At 43.3% G+C, this 11,398-nt stretch overlaps 1 protein-coding gene across 1 annotated transcript in view; it reads left to right on the top strand.

Moving 5' to 3' along the window:
- TSPAN5 (tetraspanin 5) overlaps positions 1 to 11,085 on the top strand; it is a 58,372-nt gene extending 47,287 nt beyond the window's left edge. The window contains exons 6-9 of the mRNA XM_008067000.2: positions 2,204 to 2,329; positions 4,259 to 4,306; positions 4,413 to 4,529; positions 8,854 to 11,085. Coding sequence (XP_008065191.1) covers positions 2,204 to 2,329; positions 4,259 to 4,306; positions 4,413 to 4,529; positions 8,854 to 8,919 — 357 coding nt within the window. The 3' untranslated portion in view covers positions 8,920 to 11,085. The remainder of the gene's footprint in view (positions 1 to 2,203; positions 2,330 to 4,258; positions 4,307 to 4,412; positions 4,530 to 8,853) is intronic.
- Positions 11,086 to 11,398: the final 313 nt, after the last annotated feature.

Below are 11,398 nucleotides of genomic sequence, written 5' to 3'. Positions count from 1 at the left end.
GATGAGGTCTCGCTGCCCAGGCGGGTCTTGAACCCGCGGGCTCAGGTAATCCACTCACCTTAGCCTCCCAAAGGCGCGGGATTACAGGCTGAGCCACCGTGCCCGGCTTACGCCTGGCTATTTTTAAAAATTTATTGTAGAGACAAGGTCTCGCCATGTTGCCCAGGCTGGTCTCAAACCTGTGGGTTCAAGCAATCCACTCACCTCCACCTCCCAAAGTACTGTGATTGCAGATGTGAGCCACCGTGCCCGGTTTGGATTCTTTCTTATTCCTTGCTCCTTTTTTGATAAATCCTCAATATGTCACAGCTTGTAATAATATACCTAGCAACAGAATATTTGTCTACAAAGTTCTTACAAATATACCTATCCATATATTATCACAGCACATGCTGTTAAAACCAAAAGTTTAGAAACTCCTAAAGCCTCGTGGCTTCTGACAAATGAAGAATCTGTATGGAGTCCCAACCACCCCCCACATCCCTGATGATGACTGTGAAATGACTCCTGCTATACAAAGTGGCAGATGTCCTATTTTATGCAAAATGCAGAATGGCATAAACAAGGGACCAAAAGACACAGGTCTAGTGCCAAAACCTGATTAGCTGAGGGACCGTTGCCTATTTCCCCAGTAGTAAAATGGAAACAAGACTAGCTACTGTTTAACTCATGGGGATATTATGACACTCAAAGGCGACATACATGATTTTCATATTAGGTTTAAGATGTTAGTATCCTACAGACTTGCACATCTTTATATTCCTGCCCTGAAAAATCAGATAGGCTGAGCAGAACTGGACAGTGGGTCTGTGGCATTAATTTGTATGGCAGGATTGGCGGTCAGGCAGAACCCCAAGGGACCAATGGCCTCCTTTGGATTGGACAGTTTTCCATCTGTGGTGGAGGGAGGCCATGGCCACGTAGGCACCCAGCATGAGGGAGGAGGCCACCCCCTCGTTATGTGCTCAGCAATGAGCTGGGTTGTGTTGGTTTTGTTGAGTGGCAGCAGTGGTTGTCCTGGAGTAAGCAATACCTCAGGTGTGAAATGAAGCCCTGTTTCATCTCCTCAGCCGACTTCACCGTTGTATTAGATCATGATGGATGCAAGCTCACACCTCCCAAGCATTATTCCTGACTAGTTTGCGTGACACATTAGATGGAGCGCTGTAAGGAAACCCTGAGATGCACAGCTCAAGCCCTGGAAGAACCAGACAAGTTTGAAGAACATGCATGTACACGCTCTCTTGAAGTGCTGTCTGCTTTATGTGGAAATAATGCTGCTTCAAGTGATTTTATTTTTTTGTCATGGAGTTTAATGTTTTCAAGTAGCTACTGGTCCTGAAAGCCTTAAAATGATCGAGATTTGACAAGTTATTTTACTCGGAGAAGTAGAGAAAGTTCAGCCTAGGGGAGCAAGGAAGGGGCTTATGACTCAGACCTGTTTAAGAACCACTGAATTTAACAGCTCGTGTCACTGCATTGTAATCAGATGACTGATTTTTTAAAGTTGAAAATGTAACACATACGTTTGTTTAAAAAGAAGTTCAGAACAGAAACAATGTAATGAAGAGTATGCCCCTAAAGCGTCTGGTAGTAATAGATGTATTGACCATCTTGATTGTGGTGATGGTTTTGTGATGTATACATAGTCAAAACTTCTCACATTGTGCACTTTAAAGTGTGCAGTTTATTATAAGTCAGTTATATATACCTCAACAAAACTAATTTTTTCTTCAAAATCATTAAAATGTAGAGATCAAAACTTTATAAAAGTAAGCCTCTAGGTAGGCCACCCACAATTCCTGTTGCCTCCTTCAGACACTACCACTGTTGTTAGTGTCTTGCTTAACTAGAATGTTCTTGTTTATCCTTCTGGAATAATGTGGAATAATGGGCCCAAGCCAAACGGATCTGTTCTGATGGGCCTGCTGGACAACTGCTCTGCCTTTCCCCCCCCCCAATGCCCGGGTCACATCAGTTGTTTAAATCGCACGCCAACATATCCGTACAAACAAACCCTCTGCCTTAATTACTTTGGAGACTTTCATAGGGGCCATTTAGGTTCACTTTGGCTTAAAAATAAAATCCAAGGCAGAAGAGAAGGTCAGAACTGGCAGAAGCTGGGTGTCGTTTGATGGGTGCGAGTGTAGGCGCCTGTTTGCCTCCAAGTTGGGATGTTCTAATTCTCTCCTGTTTGCTCTAGTGGCAGTGCTGTGGGGCTTTTGGAGCTGATGATTGGAACCTAAATATTTACTTCAATTGCACAGATTCCAATGCAAGTCGAGAGCGATGCGGAGTGCCATTCTCCTGCTGCACTAAAGACCCCGCAGTAAGTGAACACCACCAACCATGGGTCTGCTCTGCACAGCACGCTGAGGGTGTATGTGGAACTGGCAGCCTGGTTCTTTTCTTGAAACCTCAGCTTACCTGGCAATGCTTCACTGTAGCTCCTGGAGGGGATATAGTGCTCAAATCTTCCCAGTAGGAGTCATCATCGTTGGCATTAATTTAGCAGTACATGCTGGTTCCCTTTCTAAACCTTTATGTATGTTGGCTCATTGAAGTCAGGAACATATCTACCAACAGATACACCATTATCCTCCCTTCTCAAATGAAGAAACCAAGGCACATGGGTTGGAAGTAACTTTGCCAAGCTCACACTGCTAGGGAGGTGGAGCTGAGCATCAGACCCAGGCAGTCTGCTTGTGTCACCTGTTAGTCCTTCTGTATGAGGACAGGCTCATCTGGAAGCTCTTGGCCAATAACCCTTTCCTTCCTGGAATGGATTTAGGGACATATTAGGAGTAGGAGGAGAGTTTGAGACCAGATGGGGCCAGACTGTTTTGTAGGAAGACCATAGCTGCCCAGAGTCTTGGAAGTCATTATGACTACAGTAATTGCAATTTTTATTTTATATAAGCAAAGAAAAAATATAAAGTCCATTCATAAACCACTCCCTTTTGCTACAGGTTTGATTATATTTGGGGTCAAATCATGTGCCTGGCATGTAGCATGACTTATAATGCAACTCTCTTGGTGTCAGAATGGCAAGCCTGGGAGGTTACTTCTGGCATGTCTTTCTGTGCTCCTAACTGCCACCTTTCCTGTCCACCTCAGCTTTTCTCTGACCCTGCAATCCCCAAATGTCTTCCCCTAGACCTGCTCTTGCCCCCCACATAAGCAACAGCTGCTGATAAGTTCAAGAGGGTGCTTCTCCTCAAGGTGGAGACTTGGGGGGGATTTTGAAAAGGGGCCATGGTTTTGGGATAGGAAAGGAGAACTTCCCAGCAGGCTGCCCATGGGGACCACCTGGGCCCTTTCTCTTAGTCTGAAGGAGGGGGCTGAATTTCTAAGGACTATGCTGCCCTGGCTCTGAGATCCCGCTAGGAAAGCCAACCTTCCCCACCAGTTCATTCTTCTCTCTCTCTCTTCTGAGGAGGGCCAAATGGCAACAGAGTGCCCCATGAGAGCCTGGGGTGCCCATCCAGGCAGCCTTGCACTGACTGGCAGTTGCCACGCAACATGTTCCCTGTCTCCAGTTCCTGTCCCGCATTCCCAGTCCACCAGAAGAATCCTAAAGATTCTCAGAAGGCATGAATGCCTCCCCTTTCAACTACAGCTCCTCAGAGTAGTGACTGTTCATCCCTGAATGCTAAGCTAATAAAGTCTGCCCCGTACCCAGGGAAAAAGAAACCAACCTAAAAAGTGGAAGCCATGTTTCTGGTCAGACCCTGTGAGACATCAGGCTTTCCATGTGACACGTAGCCAAAAAAAACTGTTTTGTTTTTTAACTATTCAAGTCATACATTTTTATTGAAAAACCATTTAAATAATACAGAAGTATATAGATTAAAAAGTAGAAGTCCCCTCCAAAGAGCATGAATGAAGATCATCATTGTATCCTCTAACTAGGTGTTTATCTGTGTCTCCAGTTCCCTAAACCCACAGGCTTCTTCTTGAGGTTGGCAACACTTTGAATCTTGAACCTCTCGCATGATAAACTTGCTGTCCTTTCTGATAGTCCCCAAACCTTAGTTTTTCTCATCTGTAGAATAGGGCTTATTTTAATAACTGCTTCTGACAATCATTAGGATAATGATGTGAGGTAATGTCTATAAAGTTTTGACCCATTGCTGTGACCTGTGTGCCCAGATACACACTTATTACTGACACTTAACAGGAGTCTTCTGCCTACTCGTAGGTGGGCTTTTCATCTAGTAAGAGTGAATTTCACTTTTGTCTTTTCTTTCTTCACCAGGAAGATGTCATCAACACTCAGTGTGGCTATGATGCCAGGCAAAAACCAGTAAGTGGAATCTCATCTTGTCACTTAGCAAAGGGTGTTTGGAGCAGCTTTGGCATGTGTACTGTGCTGTACTTGTGACACTATGCTCTCCTCTTCCCTTGTGAAGGAAGTTGACCAGCAGATTGTCATCTACACAAAAGGCTGTGTGCCCCAGTTTGAGAAGTGGTTGCAGGATAATTTAACCATTGTGGCTGGTATTTTCATAGGCATTGCCTTACTGCAGGTAAGACACGGGTCCTTTGTGGCTAACATGGGGAGATGATGTCCTGGGAGAGCCCCTTGCCAGGTCATGAGCTTTGTTTAATCACCGTAATGTCATAGTTTTCAAGATACACTAGAGGGCTAGAGGACAGACATAAACTATTTGGTTTGTATTTTACTAAAGCTCTGAGTTTAGAGGCTACTGTCTTGAAACACAGAGGGTGCCAAAAAATGTATACACATTTTAAGAAAGGGGAAAACTGTATTAAAATTGTAGACGAATACAAGTCACGCTTGACTTCTGCATTCACAAGAGGTGCTTAAAGTGGTTACCACCAGTATCTAGACACTTCTGATTATAGCGAACTAAAAATAATACATAGATAACATCTCGTGGCCAGGCTCGGTGGCTCAGCCTGTAATCCCAGCACTTTGGGAGGCCGAGGCGAGTGGATTGCCTGAGTCCGTGGGTTCAAGACCCACCCCGGCAACTTGGCGAGACCTCATCTCTACAATAAATAAAAAATTAGCCAGGCATGGTAGCACGTGCCTATAGTTCTAGCTACTTGGAAGCCTGAAGCGGAAGGATTGCTGGAGCCCAGTAGGTCAAGGCTGCAGTGGCTGGGAGCATGCCACTGCACTCCAGTCTGGGCTACAGAGTGAGACACCAACCCAAAAAAAAAAAGATAACATTTCTTAAAATGTGTATACATTTTGTTGGCATCATCACTACTTAGGGAAACCCTTTGTTCTTTTCAAAATGGAGAACTTTATTCGGTCAGTAGTTGCTTGCTGCATTTCATCATTTCTGTGGCAGTGGGTTAGACATGGACAGTTAGAAGTAGCACTCAGGGGTAATGTCAGAGTTTTTGGAAGTTTCACATGCTGTCATATCCCTGTCTGTCTCTGGACCACCCTGCCAAGGTGCTGGGCAGCAGAGGATCAACCACTTTTCCTTCTGACCGGTCTTCAAGAGCTGGATTCTTCATGTTGTTGGTGTAATAATTTCCTAAGAGCATACAGTTAAAGAAGACCTAAATAAATACAAAGACATCCTTGTTCATGGATTGCAAGACTTAATATTATTAAGGTGGCAACAGTTCTCAAATTAGTCTATAGGTTCAATGCAATCCCTATCAAAATTCCAACCTCCTTTTTAGAAAAAATTGACAAGCTGATCCTAAAATTTGTATGGAAATGCAAGGGACCCAGAATAGTCAAAACAAACTTGAGAATGAAAAACAAAGTTGAAGAGCTCAGAATTCACACTTCCCAATTCAAAACTTACTGTAAAGCTATGCAATAATCAAGATAGTGTGTACTTGAGTAAGATTATCCATATAGAGCAGTCGATTAAAATTGAAAGTCCAGAAATAAACCCATATATCTATAGTAAGCTAATTTTTCACAAAGGAACCAAAACCATTCAATGGAGGAAATAACAGTCTTTTCAACAAATGGTACTGGGAAAGCTGGATCTATGTATATGTGAAAGAATGAATATAGACCCCCTGCCTCACACCATATACAGAAATTAGCTCAAAATATATCAGAGACCTAAATATAAAAGCTACAACTATAAAGGTCAAGAAGAAAACATAGATGTAAATCTTTGTGAGTTCAGATTAAGCAGTGTTTTCTCAGATATAACAGCAAAAGCATATGCAACCAAACAAAACATAGGTTAGACATCATCAAAATTAAAATCTGAGCTGAAAATATACCATCAAGAAAGTGAAAAGATAACCCACAAAATGGGTGAAAATATGTGCAAGTCATTATCTTATAAGGATTTAATATCTAGAATATATAAAGAACTCTTACAACTCAATAGTAAAAAGACAAACCCAATTTTAAAATGGGCATCCAAGCCAGGCTCCGTGGCTCAGCCTGTAATCCCATGCCTTTGGGAGGCTGAGGTGAGTGGATTGCCTGAGCCCGCGGGTTTGAGACCTGCCTGGGCAGTGAGACCTCATCTCCACAGTAAATCAAAAAAATCAGCCAGGCATGGTAGCGCGCGCCTGTAGTTTCAGTTACTTGGAAAACTGAGGCGGAAGGATCGCCGGAGCCCAGCAGGTCAAGGTTGCTGTGGCCAGGAGCGGCCACTGCACTCCAGTCTGGGCAACAGAGTGAGACTCCAACTCAAAAAATAAAAATAAAATGGGCATCCAGGTGCAGTGGCTTATACTTGTAATTCAAACTACTTGAGAGACTGAGGCAGGAGAATCACTTAAGGCCAGGAATTCAAGACCAGTCTGGGTAACATAGTGAGACCGCTATTTCTAAAAAAAATATTTTTTAAGTTAGTATCTTATTCTTTCACCCAGGTTGGAGTGCTATGTTCACAACTCACTGTAGTCTAGACCTCCTGGGCTCAGGTGATTCTTCCACCTCAGCCTCTGGGGTAGCTGAGATGACAGGCACGCACCTCTACCATGTCCAGCATAATTATTTTATTCTTTGTAGAGACAGAGTCTTGCTATGTTGCCCAGTTGCAGTCTCAAACTCTTGGGCTCAGTAATCCATACACCTCAGCCTCCCAAGGTGCTGGGATTACAGGTGTGAGCCACTGCACCCGGTCTAAAAATTTTTTTTAATTAACCAGGAGTTGTGGCATGTGCCTATAGTCACAGCTACTTGAGAGGCTGAGGCAGGAAAATCGCTTGAGCCCAGGAGTTCAAGGCTACAATGAGCTATGATGACGCTACTGGCACTCCAGCCTGGGCAACAAGCAAAACCCTGTCTTTAAAAAAAAAAAAAAAAAGCAAAGGATCTCAATACTGAATAGACATTTCTCAATGCCAGCATCATTAGTCATTAGGAAAATGCAAATCAAAACCACAATAAGCAATGAGATACCACTTTACACCCACTAAGATGGTTATAATAAAAAAGGCAGACAATAACAAGTGAGTGTTGGCAAGGATGTGGAGAAAATGGAACTCTTGAAAATGGAACTCTTGTGTGTTGCTGGAGGAAGTAAAAATGGTGTAGGCTCTTTGGAAAACAATTTGGCAGTTTCTCAAAGGTTCAATATAGAGTTACCATATGATCCAGCAATTCCTCTCCTAAGAATGTGCCCAAAACAATGTACCCCCCCAAAATATCTTTACTCAAGAACTGGTACACACACTCCTTCTGCCATATTTCCATGCTTCCATCATGGTGTGTGAGATTGTCCTGGCTGATGCTGTCAAGAGCATCAACAGTGCCAAAAAAGAGAGGCAAATGCCAGGTTTTTATTAGGCTAAGCTCCAAAGTCATCATCCGGTTTCTAACTATGATGATGAAGCAAGGTTACAATGGTGAATTTGAAATCACTGGTGATCACAGTGTTGGGAAAATTGTTGTGAATTTAACAGGCAGGTTAAACAAATGTGGCATGGTCAGCCACAGATATGATGTACAACTCAAAGATCTAGAAAAGGAGCAGAGTAATCTGCTCCCATCCCACCAGTTTGGTTTTATTATACTGACAACTGGCATCATGGACTATAAAGAAGCAAGACAGAAACACACAAGAAGGAAAATCCTGAGATTTTTTTTTGAGTTGGAGTCTCACTGTGTCGCCCAGGCTGGAGTGTGGTGGCACACTCACGGACACCCTAGTGTCCACCTGCTGGGCTCTGGTGATCCTTTCATCTCAGCCTTCCAAGTAGCTGGATCTACAGGCATGTGCTACCACACCCGCCTAATTTTTTGATAAACCCAGACTAATATGCTTCTGATTTCATTTCCATTCTTGCCAAGTTTAACAAGAAATTTATTGTTTGTTCATTGCTCTAATTCAAGCTCCAACATTCTTGCAACCAAACAATAATGCAACAACAATAATGAACGCCACTCAGCAAGACACCACCACACATCGACATGAACACAGCTATGAGACACTGATATACCAAGGTTATGAAACCTTATCAAGTTGTTTGTATAGTGCTGCAGGAACATAAGTACAGGGTGGCAAGTTCATGAACTGAATTGTCAGACCCTCCCCTATATGATTCATTGATATAAAATGTCCAGAATAGGCGAATCTGTAGAGGCACAAAGTTGAATAGTGGTTTCTGGGCCTGTAGGGATAGGGGAATGAAAATGGCTGCTCTTGGGTACAGAGTTTCTTTTGGGGGTAATGAAAATGTTCTGCAGATGGTGATAATTGCATAGTTTTGTGAATATACTGAAAACCACTGAATTATACACATTTTTAAAGGATGCATTTTGCCATCTATGAATTATATCTCAAATTCCAAAAACCTAAGATTAGAAAAAAATGGGACACAATGACCCAGGAAAAGCCTAATGAAGTTAAGACCATCCCTTTTGACTCACTTTTTCTTCTTTCTCAGATTTTTGGGATATGCCTGGCCCAGAATTTGGTTAGTGATATTGAAGCTGTCAGGGCCAGCTGGTAGAGGCCCTGCAACCGCTGCTGCAAGACACTGGACAGACCCAGGCTTCGCGACCTCCCGCGTGCCGAACTGATATCCAAGCCGCACGGACCTAATCACCAAGGCATCCTGCAATCTCACCTAATGGAGCTGCCAAGAACTTATTTTGGAGGGAATATAAAACTGGGAAATGCTGCTCACTGACAGAATTTTTTTTAAAAAACCAGTATGAAAGTTGTTGCGCCGTGAATCTCTACTGTAGCCATGAATTGATGGATGGTTGAATGCCTACCAAAAAAGCAAAAAACGGAGGGTGGGGGATCCAGGTGTCCTTGAGTTTGTGGAAAATACAGTCTTGTCCTCTATGTCAGTCATTGGAAGGCTGGGAGAGGCAGTTCCGCTCTTCATCACACCTCAGAGGGACTGGACTGCCTTCTGTTCCCTAGATAAGTGCATCTCTTCCAAGACTCTGCTTCTCTCCTGGAAGGACAGTGGTTTGCTGGTGTCCCTCCATGTACCTTTCAAGACTCTTGCAACCATCATCTGAAGAAGAAAACAGTTCATCAGGTTCAGCATCTGTGATGCTGTTCAGCAAGTGACTTGGGTGGGCACACTTGGTCTATCCTGGAGTGTCTCCTTAGAAGAGAAATTGTGGATTCTATGTGCACTGAGCAAGGGCATCAGAAGACTTCATGATGCTTATTTTAGCAGGACTGATCTTTTTTCTAAGTAGCCTGAGCTTTATTTATCAATGAAATTCGAGAAGAAAAATGAGGCTAATGAGGAGGTATTAATTAAATGTTCCCTTATCCCACCCCTACCAAATTAACTGTTGGATTCTTTGGAAATTCTGGAATCCTCTGGGTCGTTCTGTTCTGTTTTTTGTTTTGTTTTGATTTTTGTCTTCCAACACTGAATGCTATGATACAGGTCCTCTTAAATTTTCAAGTGTTTTCTTACTCAACTCAAATACTTTTTGATATAATCTTAACCTGCATGACCTGTGAATCTGAACCCATCACCTCCCTTTTCCACCATCTTTTCTACATTTAAAGATGTCATCTGGTTAGCACTTATTTCCTAGGTTCGTGGCCTGGGGAGGTTGTGGTGTGTCCTCCCAGCCTGGCTGGGAAGAGGCCAGCTGTGCCATCACAGATGTGTCCATGGACTCAGCAGTCCCTTCCAGTGTCCATCTGAGTGGCCTCTTCTGCACTCTACCCCTTTTTCTCTTTGAGTGGAATTAAACCCAATTCCAAAACAATGTTGACACAGTCAAAGAGCTTCTAATGGGTTTCTTCTTCTTCTTCTGGTTTTAGTTTGCTTTGATTTAAAAAAACAAAAAGAAAATAGTACATGGCCAGAGCTCTTTCAGTTCTCTTCTTGCAGACTAACCATCAGGATAGTATCAAAGCACAAATACTTTGTAGGGGAACGCATTGAACCGGGGCAAGTGTTTTGTGACACAAGGTGGGAAACCACTTCCAGGTGCTGCCGCCCCTGCCCCCACTTTAGGTGGGAAGGACGAGTTTTATCCTCCCTCCTCCCAGATTTTAACCTAACTGGTATCCACCAGATGTTGCTCTTCTGGGGAGCAGATATCAGTCTGTGGAATGTTGGGAAAGCCAGAGGCCCATTTTACAGTGGGGACACATTTGCCAGCACATAACTGGGCAGCCAGCTTGCACGCTTTGTGGAAATTGAGAAAGATTTCATTCCAGCCATGTGTGGCATTGTGGTGGCTGATGAATGTGTCTGTCTGTCTGCTCAGAAAAAGGACAGAAATTCTTTTCCAATCTCGTCTCCACAGTTTGGGTGTGTGTATGACTCTGCATGTGTGTGTGTGTGTTTCTGTATACGTAGAAGTGTTTGTGCCATATTCTGGCTGAAAGGTTTTATTTCATCTCTGCCTCCCCCACGGTTGTCATGTTGTAATGTCATGTTCCAACATAGAGGAGACTTGAGCTCTCCGGTGGTCACTTCTGTCTTTCTTGTTGATTACCTCATTCTCCGGTGAACTCCATCTGACCAATTGATTAAGAATCAGGCAAGAGTCCCACCCTTTGGCACATCCAGTGAAAGGTAAAACAGCAAGTCCAAGTGAATTTTAAATTTTAATTAATCACCCTTTATTTTTTACACTTGAGAGTGGTTGTAATAAAGGCTGTCATTAATAAACTTGGTTCTACCTTCCATGGAGTTATGTCTTTCTTTATTACTTCTCTCTTGAAAGTGTGAAATTTTCTAACCCAGTGGTTAAACTTTAACCTATGTCACAATCACCAGGAGGACTTGTTAAAACACATGACAGTGAGGCTGGGCACTGTGGCTCATGGCTGTAATCCCAGCACTTTGGAAGGCTGAGGCAGGAGAATTGCTTGAGCCCAAGAGTTCAAGACCAAACTGGGCAACATAGCAAGACCATGTCTCTACAAAAATAAAAAAGCTGGATGTGGTGGGATGCCTGTAGTCCCAGCTACTCAGGAGGCTGAGGCAGAAGGATCGC

Source organism: Carlito syrichta, unplaced genomic scaffold (assembly GCF_000164805.1).
Source record: "Carlito syrichta isolate Samal-C Ts95f unplaced genomic scaffold, Tarsius_syrichta-2.0.1 Scaffold309239, whole genome shotgun sequence".
Classification (NCBI taxonomy): Eukaryota; Metazoa; Chordata; class Mammalia; order Primates; family Tarsiidae; genus Carlito; species Carlito syrichta.
This window is presented reverse-complemented; position numbering and strand designations above follow the sequence as displayed.